Here is a 24,098-nt window from a genome sequence, read left to right as displayed (position 1 = left end):
TCGATAAGAGTAGTTTAGAGCATTATCCATTACTATTAGGCCATTACCCTAGTCTTTATTGTTTAATACACTTATTTTTTACAAAATTATACATGCAAAATTCACGTATTATTCACAAAATACTCACATATTATTGAATCAAAATAAAATATATTAAAATATTAAAATACTAATTATTCACTAAGTAATAATTAAAACATAACTACTAATTAAAGTAATTAAAAAAATAAATTCAGGTTATGCTATTCAATGAGAATAGCCGCGCGGCTATACTATTGTAATATTCTATTTATAGAGTATAGCCGCACAGCTAAACGCTTTTCAAAAAACACACACTAAGCGCTAAATTAACAAATAATAATAATAACAGAAACCCCAGATGAACTGTCTATGAAAATAGGCCTTAGTGATGAACCAACAATTAGGCAGGAGGTGTAAAGAAACTAACAATTTAGTCTGAGTGTGTAAAGTGCTGGCCCTTGAGGCGGGGCCATCACAAGGTCCATTTACTCAATTGACTGGCCATTCCTCATAAAATCATAAACTGCTTTCAAGTAAATTTGCTCCAATGTATCGTACATATGCATATATGGTAGAATTTTATAGTGAGGGCATTATATTCAAGGCCCTTAGACGAGGCTCTATCTCTTAGCTATGCCATTGAATTAAATTTGTTAGTTTGATCTAATGGTTAAGCGATAAGGCCTCATCTCAGGGCCTATAGAATAACCCATGTTAGAATTTGCTACAATATCTGTGTGCCTCACCTATGGTGACAAAGAGGATGACCTCATGATTGCTTCACTGAATTTGCTACAATATCTCAGTGCCAAGCCATCATGAAAAATGTTAGTGGTGGGTCATAATTTCCTTGCAGTGATGATTTCTCTGATTATAGATGTACTGCAATAATAATAAAAATTATATATATAGCAAAGGATCATATAAGGGACAGCTTTCAAAAAATCATGCCTGATAGCAAAGGAAACTATTTGTTCCAGACACGGCACTTTGCATGATGTATAATGCGTTGATATGATATGATCCATCTTTGGTTTTGTAGGGTGCCATTTCGCTGAGCCGGCAGCTGAATAACTACAGGGAATATCAAAATGAAGTGGTGAGTATGGTGGGAAGAGCTAAAGCCAATGCCATATTCTCTGGAGCCATTCACCTTCTAAGTGCAGGGACCAGTGATTTCATTCAAAACTATTACATCAATCCCCTTCTTAAAGTGTACTCACCTGACCAATTCTCAGACATTCTCATGATATCCTACTCCACTTTCATTCAGGTCACTCCAAACTCAGATTATGCATGCTGCATGTTTTCCCCTTATCTTAACTTTTTATACACAGCACCACACACACACGACCCAAAAAGTAAGAAATAATCTCATAGCTGATTGATGTTTGCTGACGAAAGCCAAACCTAAATCTAAAAACTAGAAATTGCAATTGCGCATAACACAAACCTGAACCCAAATAAAAGTGATCATATAGTTCTAGATTGCAATAAGATTCGCTGCTACCTATGGTGAAGTTAAATTGAAAGCTTCAGTAAAGGTGCGATATGGGGGAAAAGGTGTCATAATGGTGACCTTGAATTTAAATAGACAATTCAATCATGTTTGATACAGCAAAGTAATTGGACATCATTCTGCATCTGTTTCTTCATATACACTCTCATGACATAAGCATTACTGTGACAGAACTTGTATGGACTGGGAGTGCGAAGGATTGGAGTCATAAGCTTACCACCAACTGGGTGTTTGCCAGCAGCAATCACCCTATTTGGCTTAGGAAGAAACCAGTGCATCCCAACCAAGATGCCATTTCATTCAACAATAAGCTAAACAACACATCTCAAATTTTGAAGAGCAGACTCCCTGGTCTCAAGCTTGTAGTGTTCGATATCTTCCAGCCTGTCCTGGATATGATCACAAACCCTGGTGATAATGGTAAAGCACCTCTGTTCAATAGTTGATCAATGTGAAAAACACAAAAACAAAAAAGGGCAACAAGAAGAACCACCATACTAGTTACGAAAAAAACAGTTGTTTTTTAGCATCAATAGAAAGATTCTCTCTATTGCTTTTGTTTGGCGTTTGTTGTGTTAGTTTAGATTAGATAGTTCGAATATGTATGGGATTGATTATTACGTTTATTACTTGATAACCAAATTCCATTATCTGACAGGGTTCTTTGAGTCGAGAAGAGCTTGTTGTGGAACAGGTAGATTGGAAACCTCTATGCTTTGCAACTCTAGGTCTGTAGGAACATGTACCAATGCAACTGGATATGTGTTTTGGGATGGCTTCCATCCCTCTGAAGCTGCCAACGAGGTCTTGGCTGGCAAAATACTTCAGCAGGGGTTTGACCTCATATCTTGAATCTATATCCCCAGTGGCATAAGCTAAGACTGCTGCACTCTCTTTATCTTATAAATATTATGATATCAAAAATAGGTATTTAGGTGTTTAGTTCCAGAATTTAGTTTCCTCATAGTCTGAAGTCTCCTAAGCTATACGTGTTTCAATCCTTTGTGTTATGAGATCATTTAAGTAAGATCATGGCCCAGTTTTCTAAACTGGTCCAAGTTAGTAAAATTAATATTGCATGCACAAACCTGAAGTTATTGAATATGCTTTCTTAATGATTTGCCAAATATTTTTTATACATGAAAAGAAAAAAAAAAAATCTAATATGTCAAACTATAGGTGGAAATTACCATCTTAGTGGATGATATAAAGTATCTTGGTTTAACCCTTTCTATAATAGCTCATCTGTAATAATTTTATTGTTTAAAAATCCATGCAATCAAGGACGCTCAAAATCCATCTTGCTTTCAGTATGTAACAGGTGAGAAATACTGTTACAAAATAGAATTAACATTAAGGGTTCAGTAAGACAAGTAAAATGCATAACCTGAAGGGGATCCTTAAGAAAGTTCAAATCCTGCATTGGAACTGATTGCATATAGAAGTTTTGCTCTCAAAGTGCTCGGACGTTTGTAAGTTGGAAGCTGCAAACATCACAGAGAATGAAATCATCAGTGCAGTTTCAAACCGAAAAAATTAAAATGAGCATCAGTAGCAGCAGATGTAATTGATAGTCTGGTATCTGTTCTGAACTCTACTATTGCAATGTTATTGAAAAATTAGAAAGGGGTAGGAGGGCATTTTCCATTTATTGTACCTTCAGAGTATTATAGCAAGTTGACGCTGATGGAAGCCGCTCAACATCCTCTCCTTTCATTGCTGCCCAAAGAGGGATATCGCATGCAACCTATATAAGACCAAATTCCTGAGTAATTGCATACTAGATACATACACGTAGTTGTAAGATCAATTACATACCTTATGGATTGTAAACATCGGTTGCAAATGTTTAAATCCAAGTAATGGAGCTCGAGAACAACTGGTTACGAATTTTAGAAGCATACAACGTTCACTAGGTTCAAATCCTTTGAGTACCTGTGATAATGGTCGGAAGAAACTCAATAAAATATAAAAAGATATAGGTATCCTAAATCAAAATGCGCATCTATAAGACAAGATACAAACGAAATACCAAAATTAAATATGTCACATGATACAGAATAAATTGAAAAATCAGAAAATGATGAAAGTTGGCTGTTCCTCTTCTGGTGAAAGTCAGACATGAATCAGCACTGAGATTTGAGAGAGAGAGAGAGAGAGAGAGAGAGAGAGCAGAATACTTTTATATGAGCATATTTGGTCTGGGATGTTTAACAGAAAATAGGCAGCGAGCAGAATACTTTTATATGAGCATATTTGGTCTGGGATGTTTAACAGAAAATAGGCAGCAAATACAGAATCCAAATCAAATCATTGAAAAAGGAACAGGCCAGTATTTTACGAGAACCATCTTGGAGAAATTAAAATTAGGAACACCTAATTATACAAAACATAAGCTCATTCAACCAAAGCAGAATAGTCAATACCTCCCAAAAGATTTTAATCGTCCGGTTCCCATCAGAGTAACCGCCAGTGTACCTTGTATTCTTTCTTAAATCATCAACATCAATGTCATGGTTTCCACCTGAAAGCAACTGTATATGGTAGTTATAGATCAGTATTTGACAACTAAATAATTCATGTGCATCAAAGTCAGCACTCTTAAAGGAAAAGTATTTGGAGGACTTGATGAATCATAATACTGGCCCATCATGACCAAGTACATTGTTATTATTAAAATATTTCAAGGGGAAAAAATCAAGACATGAATTATGATTATTTCACAAGAAGAAAAACTTAAGATAGATAGATCTAAAAAGGATCATTTAGTTAAGGCGACACTTATATTTTAACTCTCCTGGTCTCATTATTAGAATTTCAAAGTTTTTTTTTTTCCGCTGCAATTTCCCCCTATTAGAGGAATAATTTTGCTACTGTTTTTAAATGGTATTATTTCCAAATGTCACCTTATCAGCCAACTACTTAAACCAAAGACGGAATGAAAGTAAGACCTAGAAAGATGATGCTCCATTTTTTTTTTCTTCAAACTTTTGGAATCAAGAGAAAAGGGACTAGGTCTTAACTTACAAGTTTAAGATGATTAATATATTAAGCATAAGATTAAAGGGCAGATTAGATTACAAGAGAATCATATCTTATATGAATCCATCCAAAGAGAATGCACCCAGCAGTCATACAGTCATATTCACTAGAACAATAAACAAACCCATGTATAGAGGGCCTTACCTGATTAAATTCACCTGCATTAAATAATTTTAGCCAAGATGGTGAGATGAGATCAGTTAACCCTCTATAGAACGCATTTGAAAAGGGAAATATCTGCAATTCAACATTGAAAACAAGGTAATTCTTCTCACCAATAGGAGTAATAATAACTCTAATCTTCAAAACATTAGTTGAACAGGAATGAAATATAAACCTGTCGGTTAAGCTTATAATCAGCTATTGCATGAATGTACTGCATCTTGTTCTTGTTTGTCACAGTAACATCTTTCCCATCAGGCTTAAGCTCAATAACTTGCCTTTTTCCAAATGATTCTTCAGTTACAGTAAAATCCAGACAGAGTTCCTCAACATCACCCTCATAGTGCTGCAATAACCACACAAGTAAAAGATCAAAATCTTTAAAGAAACAAAATGCATGACAAAGCATATCAGTACATGTATGACAAACTTGATCCAGAATGGAGACTTCAAGACACTTAAAGCTGGATATGAACCAATCAAGGGTGCTTTATCTCAAACTGTACAGACAAAGCAACCAATAACACCTTAATTCAAATAGTTTGGGTTGAGATGCAACCACATAGACAGTATCAAGTTTACAATATGCGGTCCTGATGTCATACAGCGTTCGTTTTTTTGGCCAAGTAATTTAATACAGCCCTTTAAGGAGCAAGGCACATCAGTTTTATCTCTTAAACATCTATAATAAATCTTCAACAGTTTTGTTATTGTATCCTAACACTTAGTGCACTAATATGGTTACATGATTATCAAACTAATGATCAATGCTTCAGAAAGGATTTAATGAGAATGGAAGGACCCAGACAGACAAACAAATCCAAGGTTTACCTTGACATACATGAGATTCCTGTAAAGCTCTGGATCAAGTGTTGATAGTTCATCAAGAAAGCTATATCGACCTAACAGCTTTTGTATAAAAACATGTGAAAAGGAGTAATCTAGCAAAATTCCTTCATAAAGAGCTTTGCCAACAACTCTTCCAAGGAACTCAATCATCTGGATACCATTCTCCAGATATCTTGCAGATGAATTAGGGATCAGAAGTCTGTCTGAGGTTGAGGTTTGGGAGAATAGCCCATACCTGATCAGCAGAAAAAATGAGCTCAGAAAACTGACTTCTAAAGAATCCAATAACAATGCAAGGAAGCAAAATGTAACATATACATATCTATCTAAAATCTCAAAAACTTACTCGGGAGCAAAGGCTGCTTTTGATATATCAGTCAAAAACTCTTTAGATAATCCACCATAGTCCAGGCCAGCCTCGGGAAGGCCACATTCACTGACAAATGAAACATGGATGGATGACTTTAACCTTGACCCTAGAGAATTTAATTGCCGAAATCCATCTTCAACAATATGACCACGACGAACTACTATCTCAACTGATCGAGAACCAGGTCCAGCGACTTCACCAGCCATTTTTCGGGAGGCTTTATCCATCTTGATAAACTCTCTAAACATCTCAACTCTGCCATGATACTAAATTATGTCAGGAAGAATAATTTACTGTAGAGGTCTTAAAGATTTTTAGAAACAAAATTATGTCGAATGTAAAACTCAAAAGAGTCAGTAGTGAAGAATCTAGCCACGATTCCATACTGTCAAAGGTAAAGAGTTAGAAAACTACGCGGTGAAGAATAGTATAGGCAATGAAGACGCAAAAATAATCAACCCACAAATTGTCAATCCCTACTGCCCCACCAACCCACCCACCTACCAGTGCTCACTCAAACCTCACAAGCCAGAGAAGCCATGTAATGCATATTACATAGAAGAACTTCTGCACTCTCACTTGGAAACATATACAAACCAAACATTCAGGTGCACGCACCTGTGCAACCTCAAGGCGTATGTCACAAGGTCAACAATTTTCACTGGAAGCCAATAACAGGTCATCCAAAGGCCACAAAATGGGTTTCATATATCCAAAAAAAAGGGGGATCTCATAAGTTGAGGAAGTAAACAAACTGGGCCAAAAATACAGGGAAAAAATAATTGAACTATGAAATTATTGAGTTTTCCGTTATTTGATTATTTTCTTACCTTTCTTCAAATGGAAATACATGCGGGGTTGTAGTTATAACAGAACCTATACTTGGAACAGGCGCAGCATCATCTGATCTTACATTAGCTGAGAGAACTTCATGAGTTCTGGCAGCTACCGCGATTGGTGGGCGGTTCTTTCTAGCAGGTGAAAGCCACAAAACAGAGGGGCAGAACTGGTGCCTGCAATCCCTTTCATACATTAAGTGCAAGCATCTGATTGCAGATTCCATAAGGGGTCTATCCTGCTGTCCAATACTTTGAGAAAAACCATTATAAACTAATGTATTGAGGACAGATGTAATTTTCCGTTGTTGCTCCAGTGTGAATGGCACCTATTCATGCATAAAATGCTCGAATGATAAGATTTGAATAATCAGAACAATCACTGAAAAATAAGAAAAAATATTCATGCATATATATATATATAACCTGTTACCTGTTTTTCGTAGAATTCTATGTCATCAAGAATCAACAGTAGGTGTGAATAGCTTGCACAGAAAAGATGAAGCATACATGAGATATCTCTAGAGATACCTTGAGGGCCATGCTTTACAGGTTCTATATCCCAAACATCAGAAGAATCCTCGTCAACAGGTCTAGGCTTAGGTTGATTATCAGTCAAATTTGTATAATCATTGCCTTGCGACTTGCCGGTAATTTTATGCAGAACAGTGACCCACTTATTAACTCCATCATTATTGGCGTGTTTTTGTTTTTTCTCAAAAGCCCCAACTTTTTTGTCATTGACTGAAATTTTACTATTACAGTCATAATTGTCTGGATCAGTGTGACAATCCCTGGGAAAAAGGTTTGTTTCCAATGCTCTCCATAGATTCACAAGAAACCCAGGAGTAAAAGATAGCATGTTAAGGACTGGCAACGATCCAACTGTGGGGTTCAATAATGAAAATATTCTGAGCATGTACGAATATAAATGCACAATATCTAGCAGCTCCAACTTCCTTGAATGTTCCAGGTTTTGTTGTGTCTCAGACCCTTGAATATGACCAACTTTATCCATTACAGCCAAAAGATCTATAAGATGCCACTGCTGGGAAATAGGTCTAAACATATCCAAGTACGACATTTTAAAGGACCCCATCTCACCCTCACATAAAGCTGCATGGGTGGGCTTCTCATGGGTTTCAACTTCACCTTGGAGATTCTGGTTCTCCTTGACACAGTCAACATTCTCAAGCCTAGACAATAAGTTTTCTGCAAGAATGTTAACAGCACGGACATATGATACAGAGTCCAAATCTTGATGGAACCCTCCAGGATCAACAGAATCATTCTCTGCCCCTGTTGCTAGGCATATAATGTTTGCAAGAGCCCAACCTGCTGGGGGAATCACCTTGGGAAGAAAATCCATCTTTGATTGATCCACATCTAACATTTCCTTTAATATTTTCTCTTTCAAAATCTGCCATCACCTGCGAAAGTTTGATCAGTCCCCACATGTTTGAATCACAGGGCTAAGAAGTTATATTTTGAAAAGAAACTGGGATTTAATGAATTAGATGTGATTACGCCCCGACATATGATGATGGAATTTATAAATAAAATAAATAATCATAACATAGAACGATAGATAGATGGAATTTATGAAGAATTAACATAAAACAAAACCATCCCACAAAACTAATACAACCTAAAGTAGAAAATGTCAAAATAGAAGGAAAAACATGGTGTCAATTTAATGGAGAATGTTATGGATCATTGTAACTTGAAACTAGAAGGTACATCTACAAATAAATGTCAAAAGAGTATTATTAAACCATTAATAAACTCACACAACCATTTTCCTGTAAAATATATTTGCATTCATCTATGTAAGAAGCGATAACAGTGTGTCCAAAATCTTAATAAGCTTAGTTTTTGCTCTAAACTGGTCCAGTCACACTATACCTAGACATCGAGTCAATGTATTAGTTGAAATAGGATCCCTGTTCAATGGCAAAGAAATACCAAATATTTCATTTTGAAATGCCAGGTTAAGCTTGGAAGTATGCAGCAGTTGCACACTAGTTATAGATCGTAAAAGAAAGTTCCCCTCACCGGTTGACTCATCATATCCAAAAGAAGGATTTTCATAACTACTTATAAATCTACTTAAGACGTAACTAATGAGTACATTAAAGGAAATACTTTACCAAAAAGGACTTACAAAGATTTAGTTCAAATTTAATGAGCCTTACCAGTAATGTCTGAAAACAGGGTGAGAGAATGGACTTGTGCCTCATAGCAGATATAAGAAGAGCTGGAAGACGTTGAGTAAGGCAAGGAACTGTAAGTAGAAAAACAAAGTAATTCTCGGTAACATAATGGATATCCAGCAAGCCAGGACCGTCTAAATCAAACTTTGCCACATGAAATGGCCTAAGAGCTAAAGTTACTGTACTTGCAGTAATCAAAAATCTATCATCTCTTTGTACGCTACTACTGCTTATCCATGAAGAGCAAGGAGCATCCAATGTGCTAATGTATCTTCTTATAGATAAGTAAAGACCACTTTCGCTACTTCCCATAAACCAAACTAAATCCTTCACTGCTGTATCTGCACTCTGACAGTCATGCTCAGTAACGCTCTTCCACCCTTTAAGATCAGTTAAGACAACAACAAAACGCATTGCTAGGGAGGTGAGAGCAACAATATCTTGACCCCCTGCACGGGAATTGTCACACTCCGAAAGAATAAACATGCAGAGAGAAATCATCCTTCGTGACTGATAACTCCAGACTCTTCTCTCCTCAACAGTGCCGATTGCCAGGGAGCAATAGTTTTTCATTGAGTCTATACATGAAAAATGAAATCAACCCAACTGCTAAAACAAACCGAGAAAACTATTTAAATAAATAAATAGAAGCATACCAGTGGAAGTCACGCTTTCCAGCATAATTTGAAAGAAATTCATCGTAGAGTAAATTTCTCTGGGCTGGATGTTCCTGTGCCGAGTCGATAAACAAGTAATAAAGAAAAGAAAAGGCCTCACTATATTGCTGGAAAGCCATGTTGCAGTGATAGCTAACTCAGCATATTGGTTCATCACATTCTCCCATTCTTCTCGAAGCTCCGAAGCCACCATCTTTGTAACCCTATAGCGCCTCCACACTCTCTGAACACATAAAAATAAAAATAAAAATAAAAATACACTCCCTTATGTCTTCCAGTACAAAATCGAAAATCCACTTGCTTTTTTGCTGTTTTACTTCTTTCCCACATCAAAATTTGTTTAATTTGGCCAAAATTTAACAAACCAATGCAGAAATTAGGAATTTTTTCGCTTTTAAGAAAAGAAAAGGCAAACACCTGAATGAAGACCGCAGCTGATGAGGCTCGTCTGGCATATTGACGAAGCTCTCTTTCCTGAGAGACCCTCTCAAGCAAAGCGTCTCTGGTAATCTCCTTGGCGCTCGCTCCTCTTAACGAAACCTGAGCAAACCGATCGCCATTAAAATCAAATTTTGAGCACAAGTTATTGGAAACGCAAAACAATTTTCATGAGGGAGATTGCTGAAGCATAAATTGTGCTGTTGAATTTACAGTACCTGATGTTTGCGACGTTCGTCCATGGAAGTTGGAACTCGGCGATCGTACAGTCGATGGTTTTCTTCAATCTCATTCGCTTCTCGGCAACGACGATCTTTCATGACCGTTTTCCTTGGCTCTGGGCTTTTCCCATGTCGTTATTGTGTGTTTTTAAATTTTACTTTTTTTATTTTAATGCACATTCATTTTTTCCCCACACGCACCAAAACACGCGTAAATCCCACCTATTTTGTTAAGGTTTTTATTTTTATTTTAAGGAATTGTTAAGGTTTTGTTTTATTCCAATACATTATCTTCATTGTAAGATTAACTACTATTATCCAGCAAACTTGGAGTCCAAACTTTGGCTTGACATAATCATACATATTCAATCCTTAATTACAACCCTTATTTTTCCATGGGGCACTGATCATTGCCTGATCCATGAATTTTTCAACGGAAGTGCAATATTTAAAGACTAAAAACTCAACAACAAAAAAGTTAGACAACTAAATATCTTTATAATTTAAACAATACTAATGTCATTCATAATTAATTGAAAAAAATAACATTACAATTAACCTACAATTGTTGCCGACGAGGTTTCATATCATGAAAACGCGCATTATATTTTCATTACTAATACAAGAAAAAATATTTTTCTCAATATAAACAACTAAGCTATATTGATTCCCTATTTTGTTAGGAAATGATGTTTTCATAATATTCATAGTTGAAAAAACTCTCTTAACCAAAGCAGTTGCAATGGGTAAAACCAAAGAGAACTCTTTCAATATCACTTAAATAAGGAATTATGGAGGCCCTATTTAAAGCCCACGAAATGGAAGATTTCCTTTTCTTTTTTTCTTTTTTTTAAAAGTCTGATCCAAAACGACGTCGTTTTATACCCGATCTAATTCCGTTAAACTTAAACCATATTTTGTTTCTACTAATCCTCAACTTCAAGCTAGTAACATCTAGTTTAATTTTCATTTTTTTATTAAGGATTTTTTTTTTTTGGGGGGACAAAAAAATGATATAATTTTATCAATAGAAAAAAATAAAAATAAAAAATAAACATACACAATCTAGTGTGCCTAACCATCGAACTGCTGCAACACACTGTACAAACCAAAAGTTACAACAGGTTTTTTTTATGATTTTGTTATGGTTCTGGTTGTTGTTGGCACCCATCTTGGGTACAACAAATGAACACCATTATCCAACCCACCATCGCCGCCTTACCTCCTCTGCCTCCTCCTCCCTCTTCTTCTTTTCCCCAAAACCCCTTCTCTCTCTCAAACCCTAAACCCTCACTACGCCCTTCTCTTTCTCTCTCTCTCTCACCTCCTTCAAGTTCAAACCCCAAACTCAAACCCCAACTCCTCCTCAACTTCACCGCTTTACCTCCCTCCCAATCCCTCCCAACCCAAAAACCCCTTTTGCCTTTAACCCCTCCCAATGGCTCTGACCAAACCCACTTCTTCTTTCACCATCTCCTCAATTTGCTTCGCCTCTCGGCTCGTCACGGCGACCACGAGCTCGCCAGGGCCGTGCACGCCTCAATTCTCAAACTTGAAGAAGATAACCATCTGGGTAACGCTCTCATTTCAGCTTATCTCAAGTTGGGTCTTGTTCCTGACGCTTACAGGATTTTTCAAAGCCTTTCCTGTCCAAATGTTGTGTCTTTCACCACTTTGGTTTCGGGTTTTTCCAAGGCGGGTCGAGAAGACGAAGCTGTGGAACTCTTCTTTGGGATGAGGAATTCAGGTATTGACCCTAATGAGTTTAGCTTTGTTGCGGTTTTAACTGCTTGTATTCGGATTTTGGAGCTGGATTTGGGTTTGCAAGTTCATGCCTTGGCGGTCAAAATGGGATACTTAGATTGTGTTTTCGTTTCGAATGCGCTTATGAGTTTGTATGGTAAATGTTCTTGTTTGGATTATGTGCTTAAACTGTTTGATCATTTGCCCGAAAGAGACATTGCTTCTTGGAATACTGTTATGTCAAGTTTAGTGAAGGAATTTAGGTATGCTGAAGCATTTGAATTTTTCCGTGAACTGTGGCGAACTGAAGGGTTTGGAATCGACCGTTTCACCGTTTCAACCCTTTTGACTGCCTGTACTGGTAGCAGTGCTTTTAGAGCAGGCAAATTGATTCATGCCCATGCAATCAAAATTGGTTTAGAGGCCAATTTGAGTGTTACCAATGCACTTATTAGGTTCTATGCTGCGTGTGGGAGTGTAAATGGTGTGAAGTCTTTGTTTGAGAGGATGCCTGTGAGGGACGTTATTACCTGGACGGAAATGATTACAGCCTACATGGAAGTAGGTTTGGTGGATTTGGCTATAGAGATGTTTGATAACATGCCAGAGAGGAATCCTGTTTCTTATAATGCTCTGTTGGCTGGTTTTTGTCGAAATGGTGAAGGCTTGAGGGCATTCGATTTATTTACAAAAATGTTGGAGGAGGGTATGGAGATGACAGACTTCACATTGACTAGCGTTGTTAATGCTTGTGGCTTGATCATGGATTGTAAAACCAGTGAGCAAATTCATGTGTTCCTTATCAAGTTTGGTTTTGGGTCAAATGCTTGCATTGAAGCTGCACTGCTTGATATGTGCACAAGGTGTGGTCGGATGGCAGATGCCAAAAAGATGCTTCTTCGGTGGCCAGCTGAGCAGGACAGGTCTGTAATTTTGACATCAATTATAGGTGGGTATGCTCGAAATGGGCAACTGGATGAAGCAATTTCTCTGTTCAACCTTAATCAGTCAGAAGGAAGAATGGATATGGATGAAGTTTCATCAACTTCACTACTCGGTCTTTGTGGAACTATAGGATTTCATGAGCTGGGGAAACAAATCCACTGCCATGCTTTTAAGCGTGGTTTCCTAACTGATGTAGGAGTAGGAAATGCCACGATTAGCATGTACACTAAGTGTTGGAACATGGAAGATGGTGTCAAGTTGTTCAATATGATGCCCACTCATGATGTAGTTTCATGGAATGGTTTGCTTGCTGGTTATCTTCTCCATAGACAGGGTGATGAGGCCTTAGCTTTCTGGTCAAAGATGGAGAGGACTGGCATAAAACCTGACAAGATTACCTTTGTTTTGATCATTTCAGCATACAGACACACTAACTCCAACTTAGTTGATAATTGTCGTAGTTTGTTTCTCTCCATGAAAACTGTTTATGGCATTGAACCCACCTCAGAGCACTTTGCTTCCTTCATTGCTGTTTTGGGGTACTGGGGTCTATTGGATGAAGCAGAGGAAATAATCTGTAAGATGCCTTTTGAGCCTGAGGTTTCTGTTTGGCGAGCTTTGCTTGATAGTTGTAGACTCCGTATGAATACAACAGTTGGCAAAAGGGTGGTGAAACGTATACTTGCCATGGAGCCCAAAGATCCATCTTCCTACATACTTGTATCGAATCTGTATTCGGCATCTGGGAGATGGCATTGCTCTGAAATGGTTAGGGATAAAATGAGAAAAAAGGGATTCCGGAAGCACCCGGGTCAAAGTTGGATCATTCATAACAAGAAGATACATCCATTCTATGCAAGAGATAAATCTCATCCCCAAGCAAAAGACATATATAGTGGACTAGAAATACTGATCTTAGAATGTCTAAAAGCTGGTTATGTGCCGGACACAAGCTTTGTTCTTCAGGAAGTAGAAGAGCACCAGAAGAAGGATTTCTTGTACTATCACAGCGCAAAACTAGCAGCGACCTACGGGCTTCTGACCAGCAAGCCAGGAAAACCAGTTCGGATCGTGAAGAACATCCTTCTATGTGGAGACTGCCATACATTCTTGAAATACATGTCTATTGTCACCAGAAGAACAATATATGTAAGGGATGCTTCAGGAGTTCATTATTTTTCTAGTGGTCAGTGCTCATGCAAAGATTACTGGTGAGTTATGGTTCCCTCATCTTTTTGGTAGCCAATTAAGAGGTTTTGTGAATTGTAACATGTTTGTATTTAGAAAGTGTAATTTTCCAGTAGAATTGAATTACAAGAGTTCGAGGAAGTGAACTTCTGAATAATGTTGGCAGAAAATAGATAAAGCCCAATTGACAAACAAATCAAATTACTTTCATGGTCTAATTTCTAAACCAAACCATTCATTCTTCAGCAACTAGCCTGTTTAATAATCGTTTCACTAAAAATCGATTTCATATTTCACTTTTCTTTTCTTATTTACGTGCGGCGCCCTCCTTCGCTGATTTCTTTAATGAATCGGACCAGGTCATGATTTCCTGAAAAATCTTACTACAAAAGCAAAAAGAAACCTTAAAATTTGTGCTTAGAAAATGAATTAACCTCATAAAGGAAAAAGAAACTAATCCAGAAAAACTAATTAAGAAAACCTGACGACGTTGAGGCTTATGAAAATCCCAGAAAAACGTAAGTCTCAATAGTATTGAGTTGAGACCACCTTCTTTCGCTTTGTGAATCAAATCCGGCCACATCTACATGCAAAAATAAATAAATAAATACATATTAAGATAAAACTCATTCAGATTTATTTTTATTTTTTTTTTGTTTAAAAAAGAAAAGAAATGAACACATGCATCAAATGTACTTCGTGGATAATGGATTGAATCAGATAGTATTATTCTTCTCTCTTCCATCGTATGAAACCTCCGTGGCTTTGGAGGACAAGCAAAAAAGACTGGAAGAAGAGCAAAAGTCAAAACAAGCAATTTCGTAAGTACAGCCGCGCGGGTATACTTATGAAATATTCTATTTATATAGCATTGCCGCTTGGCTATGCATTTAAAAACTTCTATTTTTAGAGTAAAGACGCGCGGCTATGCTTGTGAAATATGCTATTTAAGCAGTACAGCCGAGCGGCTGTACGTAAAAAAATTCTGTTTATAAAGTATAGCCGCTCGGCTATACGTTAAAAATTCTATTTATATAGCCGTTTGGCTATACTTATGAAATGTTCTATTTATAGAGTTCAAATATTTTTTTTAAATAATAGTATAGTTGCGCGGCTATACTCTTTAAATATGTACTGGCATCCTTTTTTTTCATAAATTTTTTCACTAATTCTCCTTTATGATAAGAGTAGTTTAGAGCATTATCCATTACTATTAGGCCATTACCCGAGTCTCTATTGTCCCCTTTTAATTTTGTACTTTTCCAAAGTTATTACCTGTATAAAAAATTTAGCATTTTAGTGTTTAATACTCGGTAAAATACACGTTTTTTTAAAAAGCAAACATACAATATACGTATGTACGTATTTTTCATGTTTAATACACATTTTTTTACAAAATTTTCAATAATACACAAAACATTCACGTATTATACACATAATTCACATATTATTGAATTAAAATATTATATAGTTGCCGAACTTTTCAATTGTAACTTGCCAAAAAAATTTCGAATATGTATTTTATTTGTATTTTCCACGTTCAGTATTTGACTAACTACGAAAGAATTTGAGAGGCTAAGACTATTTCTTACTTGTTGTAAGATAAATGCAAGATGGTGATTTCGCAATCTTTTTGCCAGCCAAAACAAAATTTTCAAACAAAACTTTATGGGTATGGTAGTAAGAGAGGTGGTAGTATTGTTCATGTAAACTGTTGTTTGAAAAGTGAAGTAATTACCAAGACCACTCCAACTTAGCGTGCAATTATGTAAGACAAATAATGTGTACATTAACATAATTTAGTAGCACTCGAGAGAACGAGGTAAATCAAAGGCAAACATTCTCATGGAAAGAAAAAAGAAAAGGAAAATTGAACTCTCATATTGATTTACTGTGAAATATTTCTTTTCAATATTTGCTTTAGATATGTTGAAACTAGCAAATTAATAACTATAAAGTATAAACTAATGGAAGTAGGCCACAAAATTTCAAAATTGCTAGGGCACCCGTATTTGCAAACTCTTAAACTAGAAAGCTTCTGTTTTGCTTCCAGCGTAACCTCTCTCTGTTAACTATATTTCCTGAGCAGAATGGTACTTAGGGGCAGTGGCGAAGCCAAAATTTCATGTGTCTGGGGGCCTCTCACAAAATATAAATAATAAAAACTTCGAACTCACAAGACATCAAAACATCAAAAATCATATTGTCTATATTGTCTATTTATTACAGTCATAATTGTCCTCGGCGAATTTTCATATTTTGAAATCGTTGCATAACAACCTCGTCATCTATACTATTAAAAATGTCTTTCTCAATATATGCAACCAAGCAATCATTCATCCACAAATCCCCCATTTGATTGCGTAATCGATTCTTCACAATATTCATAGCAGAAAATACTCGCTCTACACTTGCAGTCGCAACATGTAGGATTAGTGCTAATGTCAGAAGCAAGTACACTAAAGGCTATATTTGATCTTTTTTTTGTCTCAACTATCTTTTGCGCAAGATCAGTAATCCCTTTCAATTCTGTAAATTCATTGTTAGAGCTCATGTCCCAAATGTAATTCTCAAGTTGTTCTTCGAGTAATTTGGGGTCATGCTTAGAAAAATCACTTGGATAAAATTGGGCAAGTGGCATCAACTTTGCTTTATCAAAAGTAGAGAATGAATTACTTGGACTCAAGCATGTCATACAAAGAAATAATTCAGTATTCTTCTCATTGAACCGATCATTTAACTCTCGGAGCTGAATATCAATGACATCAATGAATAAATCAACACAATAATGATGTAAGTTTGTGATGGCTTGAGCTTTACATTTTGGTCTCCCTCCACTAGAAAAAATATCATCCATTTTAGGAATTTCAATATGATACTTGCCACAAAAGAAAGAAACTTGATCAAGTAAAGACTGGCTGGTCTGGTCGTGTTTCTGACCCAAGAAAAGATAAAAAGGCTTAGGTTTATTGATTTATACTAGAAGGCAATATATAATAATAATAATTCTAATCCTTTTAGGAATGAGTAGTGTATAATTTTAGGATATTTAGCTGGCCCACGTTAAAATCTACTGGACCACGCCACTATGACTTAACTTCTTTGGCTGAAATCTTCTTGGGCCCATATCTACATGGCTTTTAAATATGTAGCTAGACTCCTAATACTAGTACTATTTTTTTTAAATAAAATTTTAGGACTACACTGGTCCCCAAGTGCCTCATCCACTACTTAGGGGCAAAGTTAAGGTTTATCAGTCTAATGATTTTTCAAAATCATATCAATTTCTAGTAAAGATACCCTGTGTATGAGTCCTAAAACTCCCACATCCAGTGTTATTGCAAGAGGAACTGTTAAGGGCAGATCTGGTTGAGCAATGGTGCTTTTCATGCTCTTAGTTCTTACTGCATTATTTATTTATTTATTTATTTTTCTTTTGCAGCTCTACTCTTTTAAAAAAAATCTAAATAAAAAAGGACCTGTCTAAACCCTATACCCTATTCGCTATTAGGCGGGTCCTTGTTTATTTATTTATTTAAATGAATAATACAGCTGCACAGTTCTACTGGGATTCTTTATATATATATATATATATATATATATATATATAGGGAGCTTCTATTGAGGGATCCCTCAAATAAGCATATTTGAGGGACACCCTTGTAGGACTCACTCCGTATTGTATTGTACTAATCCAAACCGTCTATTTTATAGATACTCGTTCAAAGATCATCTCTACAAAAAATCACTTGAATCCGATATCATTTGATCACTAAATTGAATTATTGAAATTTTAGTACTTTTTAAAGTATCGTGTTCATTACTTGGTAGGACACAATTGGATATTAAAACGGTTTCCGATTTGTCTATTTTTTTTTTCCAAGGATGGTCTATGAATGTAGACTTAAAAATATATGGTTTGGATCGTTGAAAAATTATTTATAGGGAACCCTAAATGGTATCCCTCAAATAAAATTATTTGAGGGATCACTCAATAGAAGGAGACTATATATATACTTAAAACGTATATCCGTGTGACCATATTATTTATTTAAAAAAAATTAAGAAACGTGAAATTAATAAACCCTATACCATATATATTAATGAAATATATACATATGTGTATAGTTTATAGGTGAGTTGTTCCATCACGTCTATTGCTAACCACGTTGATACTTATCATAGTAGCAATTCTTCTTTATTATTGGCAGCCTTGGAAGACTTACCCAAAAGTTAACCAATCCAATTTCATTACTTGCTTTCAAAATTAACCTCTGCCCCTTTGAAAGTTTAGCTCAGTTTCCTACTTTAAGTTGCATGCATTTTTTTTTTCTTTTTTTAACAGAAACCACACGGGTACACGCAGCCCCGAAAATATTAGAATAAAACGGGAGGGAAACCCATACATTAAGCAAGTGACAAACTAGAAAAGAAAAGAAAAGAAACAAAGAGAGAGATTAGAAGGGGAAGAAAAGGGAAATAAAAGCCTAGACTTCTGACGTCGCCCGTTGCAGAAGTAAATGAGAGGTGTCGACTCACGAGGCCCAACAGCAACAGCTAAACAACATCGAAAAGACCTTATTGCCCTTCCCTTTGGAGTTGCTCTCTCTCTCTCTCTCTCTCTCTCTCTCTCTCTGCGCCATGGCCTTGAGCTTCTGCTCATTATCCATAACAAGCAACAACTAAACAACAGCAAATGCGGGCAGCTTTGGCCGCCTTAATAACAAAATAATAATTAACAACAATACATAAGACCAAACAAATGTGTCTTCTTCTTCTTCTTCTTCACTGATGTACAAATTTTCTTACGTGATTTTCGTGCGGTTAGGCTTTGGCCTTTTGAGAATTAGATGCTACGATTTGCTACACGACGAATTAGATGCAGTAAGATTAAAGGGCAAATTTTAACTTGAGTCCCTTATTGTTGGCTTTTTCTTTTTATTTTAGTTTGCTTGAGAATGAGAAGCATCAAATATTCCTATTTAAAAAGAGGAAATTAATAAAAGAAAGAAGAAGCATAAGATAAGAGTGTACTTGCCACAGTCCAAGAAAACATAAATACGTTTATTCTTTTGTACAATCGAAAATTATATGAAATTTGCTGTATTTAAAATAAAAAGTGTGTTGTGTTGTGTGTGGGTATAGTGTGTGCATTTACTATTACTAAAATGAATTATTTTGTTATGATGGCAATTTGACATTTCGTAAAATAACATTTGAAATCAAGTATTATGATATGTTAACTTTAATCGTCGTTCTATAGTGTTATTGGTGAAGGCATTAGGGCTATAAGTAAGAGTATGACTGAGGCTAATTTTCTGTTTATTCATTACCAATCTAATAAAGAAGTTACGTTGATGCTTGTATAATTAACAAAGTTTCCCTCATACTGTGGATGTTCCTCAATTGAAGATATTTCTTTTGTTCATTAATAGTAGATATTCTTCCTTTTTAAGCTCTTCGTGATTATATTTATTCTTTAGCTGGATAATTACACGGGTTCACTTCATCAATATTATCTGTCTGCATGTTATTTAATTTTCTTCCCATTTTATTATTATTATTATTATTACTTGCTTCATAAATACTCACCTTGGGAGTCTTACATCATGTGCCCTCGTGCGTGGGTGCAGCAAACGGCGAGTGTAATGGCGAGATGAGAAAGGTGGGAATTAAATAAAACTTATCGGTGGGAGGTAGTAGAAAATTAGATGGAAAAATTAGAAAAGGTCAAAATGGGAAACACAAAAGTTGCATGAGGAACTCGAAAATAGAGGGCAGCATAAGAGGACGCTTGGCGTGAAGACGCAACCATTTATTACCAAATGTTGTCTTCTCCCTCCCAGAAAATAAAAACCCCAAAGCTCTCCCACTTTCTCAGCAAACAAACAAGGCAGCTTCTGAATCAGAAGCTATACCTAAACTAGTTTAAGAATCTCTCCTTTAGCTAGCTACCTCAAAACTTCATGGCCAGTAGCAGCAAAAGATGGGGCAATCAATATGCATGTTCTTCTTCATCTTCATCAATGGCCATCTTTTTGTTTGTAGTTCCATTGGTTGTGGTTTTTGGGTTGGTTTCTTTGTTGGGTCCAAAAACCTCCAATTGGGTTTTCATATCTAATTCTTACCCTTGGCTATGGAGCTCACAGAGCTCCAGCCCCTCTCTGAACTTGACCGGTGCTTCAAATTCTTCTTCAGAGTTTCCTCCCCTAAACGATGACGTTTTGGGGTTGAGATCGTCGGTTGTTGTGGTGGATATGCACAGCATAGAAGAAGCTCACTCGGATGACTCTCTGCAAAATCGATCTTCTTCTCCTCCACTCTCCATTGAAGAAGCTGTACCACCAACACTTGAACAACCCGTAAGAGAGCTCCACCTTCTACACATGCATTTACAATTTCTTTTCCTATTCTCTATGGACTTCATTTTTGAGTTGCTTGCTTGCTTGTTCTTGCCATATTCTTGTTGATGCTTTTGCTTTTTTCATTTAAAATAATTCAAGATTTATTTATTTTTCTTTATGGGGTAAGAAAAATACATTAAATCAAAACAAAGAATTCGGCTTGGCCCATACTTTTAGAATTTTCTGTAATTTTTGGCTGGCTGCTATTTGACCTACAAGTCTAAGGAAAAAATCGTTTGCAGGAAGAACGAAAAAATATGCATTTCCAAATTGACTGCATAATTAAATCAATTTTTCTTAAACTTTTTATTAGGATCGAGGAAATACATATATATGTTGATGCATTTTGACATGTTTTAGGTTTCCGTAGAAGTTGCTTGCTGTCACAGTTCAATGTCCCTTTCCCCATTACCTCTCGTTTTGGTGAATGATTTAATTGAGAAATAATAAATGAATTTAATTGCTTAGACCCTTTACGGCACTCTTTGTGCTTTTGTATATCTACTCATTACGTGTTTAGTTTCTACTAATTAAGTACTGCCCCAGGTAAATGTTCCAAACTTATTAATGTGGTCACATTCTTTTGTCTTCCAGCGGTTGCTCTTTGTCTAAGCAATAATTTGATTCTTTTATAGATTTTTTATATGAGAGCAGATTAGATACTAAATAATTGACTAAGAGATGGTAAATCTAACAATTAATCAGTTCAACAGAATGGTACAAGGCGAGACGACTATGCGAATGAGACGCATGTTTCTATAATGAAGGCTGAAGGACAACGAAAAAATACTAATTTAGGGTGGCTGGAGGCCCGCCTTAGAAGAGCTCGAGCTGCCATAAGAGAAGCTAAATTTGGAAATCAAACACAAGATGTGGACTACATTCCAAATGGTCCCATGTATTGGAATGCCAATGCCTTTCAAAGGTACCTACTCCGTATTTGAGTCTTAATTATCAAATAATTTTGTGGGTTACTATTGAGAAGGCCAATTGGGTGTTTCAATCTTTCATTGTTACAAACATGTATTTTGCAACTTTAAAGATGTGACACAAATTGTATACCAAGGGATGGCTAATTGCTCTTCTTTCGAACACGTTATCTCATTGATGGTGCCCCTTTGAAATTACAGGAGCTACTTGGAGATGGAGAAACGGTTCAAGGTTTTTGTTTATGGAGAAGGGGAACCCCCCTTGTTTCATAACGGCCCTTGCAAGAGCATATATTCAATGGAGGGGAATTTTATCCATGAAATTGAGGTGAACAAGCAATTTCGGACCCGCGACCCTGAGAAAGCACATGTTTATTTTCTTCCCTTCAGCGTGACAATGTTGGTCCGCTTTGTGTATGTGCGTGACTCACATGATTTTGGTCCCATTAGACAAACTGTAAGAGACTATGTCAATATTGTCTCTGGAAAATATCCCTATTGGAACCGAAGCCTTGGAGCTGATCACTTTATGCTTGCTTGCCATGATTGGGTATGTTACTCTTACTACTTAATATAATTACTGTCAAATTGTAATGTAGCACAAATACTAGCTGGACCAATATAACATTCTGATTTAAATTACTTGAATTATGTTTCAGGGGCCAGAAACTTCAAACTCAGATCCTCATCTTCAAAAAAACTCCATTCGTGTTTTATGCAATGCGAATACCTCAGAAGGGTTCAACCCCTCTAAGGATGTATCCTTTCCAGAAATCAATCTTCAAACTGGTGACACACACGGGTTTCTTGGCGGGCCTTCTCCAAGGCTACGCTCAATCCTAGCTTTCTTTGCCGGAGGGGTTCACGGCCCTATTAGGCCGGTGCTGCTAGAGCATTGGGAGAACAAGGACGAGGATTTACGGGTGCATCAGTACCTTCCAAAGGGTATTTCTTACTATGACATGATGAGACATAGCAAGTTCTGCCTCTGCCCAAGTGGATATGAAGTTGCAAGCCCAAGGGTAGTGGAGGCAATTTACACTGGGTGTGTTCCTGTTTTGATTTCAGACCATTATGTGCCACCATTCAGTGATGTTTTGAATTGGAAGTCTTTCTCTGTGGAGGTTAAAGTGAGTGAAATTCCCAATTTGAAGAAGATACTAATGAGCATTTCTACAAAGCAGTACATAAGAATGCAGAGGAGAGTGGTACAAGTAAGGAGGCATTTCGAGGTCAATTCTCCTCCCAAGCGATTTGATGTGTTCCATATGATCCTCCATTCTATATGGCTCAGAAGATTGAATGTTAGAGTGCATGATGATCAATAAGACCTTTTAAGTAATTGGTTGAGGTTTTGTGATGTATGCCTGTCTATAAGGGATGAAATTCTTTTCTTTTTCTGGGATTTTTAATTTGTAACAAGTGAGAAAATAAATTACATTCGGTAGGTTTTTTTTCTTTCTTTGTGTGTTTTGATTTTATAAAGTCCCTATAGAAGTACCATTACCAATTATTTTTGGACAACCCATTTTTCATAAGAAAAAGAAGAAGAAAAAGGCAAACTTCAATCCAACCGTAGGTGATATTGGGTCATAGCTGTTGGCTTCCGTGAATTTGTGGTGTACACTTTCCTGGACTTCCATTAATAATGACACTTGACACAATGTGCTGGAGTGATTTCATTAGGAGATTTGCTATCTCTTGCTTCCATATAATTTTATTAATAAGAAACTAATATGTTATGTAATCTCCATTATTTACTTCCATCTCTGCCTCCTAATAATATGTTATCTAATCTCTATTATTTACTTCCATCTCTGCCTCCTTTGGCTCTATTTTTGATGTATCTTCACTTATACGACAATCGTACTAAAAAACTACAAACGTATGCACGTCTTCATTATTACTTCTATATTTTAATTTTCTTCAATATCTCAATTTATAAATATAGACATGTACTCCCTTTTTCATTTTGAAACTTGTAGACAATTTTATAACGTGGATAAACAAACATTTTGCATAAACAGTTTCTATATGACATTTTATAGCATCACAATTGCATGTTAAAAGGAATTCATCATGCATGATGCACTAGAGTCACATATCCGGGTTGGGTATAAATTTATTAAAAGTAGACAAATAATAGGTGATTAAGTTGAACTAATGGAGCAATTGATCAAAAAAGAAAGAATAAAAAACGTAGAATTAATAGAGCTTGTTGGATTGGGCTTTATTGGGCAATCTAATTAGACTGGGTTTTATCTACATTCCAATCCAACCGACGCCGTATCATTTGTCCTGATTTATAGACCAAATAGAAGTTCAATTAGAACTCTACATTCTTCTTAGCCAAAACTTATCCACCCGATCAAAGAACAACTCAATATAAAATGTGCTACAAAAAACTTATCCACCCGAGGAAACCGATCAAAGAACCCAAAGCAAGCCCAATTCGCCACCTGGCAGGACCCGTGGAACGCAACCATATCAAAAGAACCAAGGACCTAGCCCTTCCTAAACCCACCGACATGAGCCCCGAAA

At 36.3% G+C, this 24,098-nt stretch overlaps 4 protein-coding genes across 5 annotated transcripts; 3 read left to right on the top strand and 1 right to left on the bottom strand.

Annotated features, from left to right (window-relative positions):
- The first annotated feature begins 846 nt into the window (after positions 1-846).
- LOC117635408 (GDSL esterase/lipase At5g03810-like) lies at positions 847-2,392 on the top strand. The gene is given in 5 exon segments (XM_034369735.1): positions 847-900; positions 1,064-1,294; positions 1,712-1,817; positions 1,820-1,960; positions 2,199-2,392. Coding segments are annotated over 5 exon segments (726 nt in total).
- On the bottom strand, positions 1,574-10,490 carry LOC117634266 (E3 ubiquitin-protein ligase UPL7). 2 transcript variants are annotated; one of them, XM_034368283.1, is made up of 15 exons: positions 10,346-10,488; positions 10,107-10,229; positions 9,669-9,912; positions 8,995-9,590; positions 7,233-8,219; positions 6,794-7,128; positions 5,940-6,218; positions 5,576-5,828; positions 4,920-5,090; positions 4,727-4,819; positions 3,967-4,074; positions 3,359-3,475; positions 3,198-3,287; positions 2,928-3,024; positions 1,574-1,948 (listed from the first exon to the last, which is right to left on the bottom strand). In XM_034368283.1, the coding sequence occupies exons 1-14, from the start codon at positions 10,445-10,447 to the stop codon at positions 2,941-2,943; spliced, it is 3,582 nt and encodes a 1,193-aa protein (XP_034224174.1). In that variant the 5' UTR covers positions 10,448-10,488; the 3' UTR covers positions 1,574-1,948; positions 2,928-2,940. The 2 variants fall into 2 exon arrangements, with proteins under 2 accessions (XP_034224174.1, XP_034224175.1); XM_034368284.1 differs by lacking the exons at positions 1,574-1,948; positions 2,928-3,024; positions 3,198-3,287; ... (1 more) ...; positions 3,967-4,074; positions 4,727-4,819 and having other exon boundaries at positions 4,926-5,090; positions 5,586-5,828; positions 10,346-10,490.
- Positions 10,491-11,455: 965 nt separating this feature from the next.
- LOC117636046 (pentatricopeptide repeat-containing protein At5g03800) lies at positions 11,456-14,378 on the top strand. The gene has a single exon (XM_034370475.1). The coding sequence runs from the start codon at positions 11,534-11,536 to the stop codon at positions 14,249-14,251; it is 2,718 nt and encodes a 905-aa protein (XP_034226366.1). The 5' UTR covers positions 11,456-11,533; the 3' UTR covers positions 14,252-14,378.
- A 5,678-nt stretch (positions 14,379-20,056) lies between these two features.
- LOC117634831 (probable glycosyltransferase At5g03795) lies at positions 20,057-23,081 on the top strand. The gene is made up of 4 exons (XM_034369079.1): positions 20,057-20,586; positions 21,342-21,553; positions 21,759-22,107; positions 22,217-23,081. Exons 1-4 carry the CDS (start codon positions 20,191-20,193, stop codon positions 22,883-22,885), a joined length of 1,626 nt encoding a protein of 541 aa, XP_034224970.1. The 5' UTR covers positions 20,057-20,190; the 3' UTR covers positions 22,886-23,081.
- Positions 23,082-24,098: the final 1,017 nt, after the last annotated feature.

The sequence above is a fragment of the Prunus dulcis genome, chromosome 7 (assembly GCF_902201215.1).
Source record: "Prunus dulcis chromosome 7, ALMONDv2, whole genome shotgun sequence".
NCBI classification, from domain to species: domain Eukaryota; kingdom Viridiplantae; phylum Streptophyta; class Magnoliopsida; order Rosales; family Rosaceae; genus Prunus; species Prunus dulcis.
This window is presented reverse-complemented; position numbering and strand designations above follow the sequence as displayed.

Bases quoted from the DNA above. Each gene is read 5' to 3' on its own strand.
- LOC117634266 (XM_034368283.1), bottom strand. From the start codon at position 10,447: ATGAAAGATCGTCGTTGCCGAGAAGCGAATGAGATTGAAGAAAACCAT. The intron at 10,230-10,345 runs GTACTGTAAATT...CGGTTTGCTCAG, and splicing joins ACGAACGTCGCAAACATCAG to GTTTCGTTAAGAGGAGCGAG. The intron at 8,220-8,994 runs GTAAGGCTCATT...AGGTGATGGCAG, and splicing joins CCTGTTTTCAGACATTACTG to ATTTTGAAAGAGAAAATATT.
- LOC117636046 (XM_034370475.1), top strand. From the start codon at position 11,534: ATGAACACCATTATCCAACCCACCATCGCCGCCTTACCTCCTCTGCCT.
- LOC117634831 (XM_034369079.1), top strand. From the start codon at position 20,191: ATGGCCAGTAGCAGCAAAAGATGGGGCAATCAATATGCATGTTCTTCT. The intron at 21,554-21,758 runs GTACCTACTCCG...TTGAAATTACAG, and splicing joins AATGCCAATGCCTTTCAAAG to GAGCTACTTGGAGATGGAGA. The intron at 22,108-22,216 runs GTATGTTACTCT...ATTATGTTTCAG, and splicing joins TGCTTGCTTGCCATGATTGG to GGGCCAGAAACTTCAAACTC.